Raw genomic sequence first — 800 nt, 5'->3', positions numbered from 1 at the left:
ACAGAGTGAGCTGGGCTGCATGTGTTGACAGCTGGCCACACACAGACACACACACACACACACAGACAGACACACAGACACACTGGCCCACAAGGACTGCGCCCCTCCACCCCTCCTGAAGGCCGTGGGCAAGGCTGGAGAGGGCGGGCCCCGTTTCCCCAGGAGACGGCCCGCAGACCCAGCCCCGAGCCACAGAGGGGTCCAGGAGGGGGTCCTGGGTGAGAAACGATGGGCAGCTTTTGCTCCCCCCTTGATGTGAGCAAAGGTGCAGCAAGGTGGTGGGTGACAAGACACAGGACTGGGGCACGGACACACCCACACGAGGGGGAGCGGGGCCCCCTGCCTCCGGAGCCTCTGCCGCGAGGTTTCGTTTGAGTTTCCTGGTGTGGGGGGAGGGGGGCCCCTCCAGAGGACCAGGCGTCATCGCTGGGCAGCTGCCTTCCCTCTAACTCCGCAAGGTCACAAAGGGGCAAGTCCCCTCCAATTCCAGTCCGAGCCTTGGTCCTTCCAGCCACCAGGCCGGGGTCACTGGTCAGAGGTCTAGGTCGTCCTAAGGGCCTGCCCGCCCGCCCGGGCCACAGCCGGGGCCAAGGGCCAGGCTGGCCCGGCCTCCTTACCATGGTTCCGATGCTATAGGTCGCCGTGGGGCCGATGGCGTGGTGGTAGGGGTCAGCTGCTGCATAGACTCGGCCGTAGCTAGGGAGGGAGCATGGGGTGGGGGACGGGTGAGGGTGGCAGCAAGTGTCCCACCTCCTCCCGTTTTCTGGGCGTCCCCCAGCGTGGGCCCACCCGAAATGTCC

General features: G+C 66.2%; 1 protein-coding gene across 1 annotated transcript in view; it reads right to left on the bottom strand.

Annotated features, from left to right (window-relative positions):
* Positions 1-800, bottom strand: part of RBFOX3 (RNA binding fox-1 homolog 3) — a 307062-nt gene that overhangs the window by 5321 nt on the left and 300941 nt on the right. The window contains exon 14 of the mRNA XM_039859861.1: positions 498-696. Within this exon, the coding sequence (XP_039715795.1) occupies positions 498-696 (199 nt within the window). The remainder of the gene's footprint in view (positions 1-497; positions 697-800) is intronic.

This window comes from Pteropus medius, unplaced genomic scaffold, assembly GCF_902729225.1.
Source record: "Pteropus medius unplaced genomic scaffold, Ma_sr-lr_union100, whole genome shotgun sequence".
In the NCBI taxonomy this organism is placed as follows: Eukaryota; Metazoa; Chordata; class Mammalia; order Chiroptera; family Pteropodidae; genus Pteropus; species Pteropus medius.
This window is presented reverse-complemented; position numbering and strand designations above follow the sequence as displayed.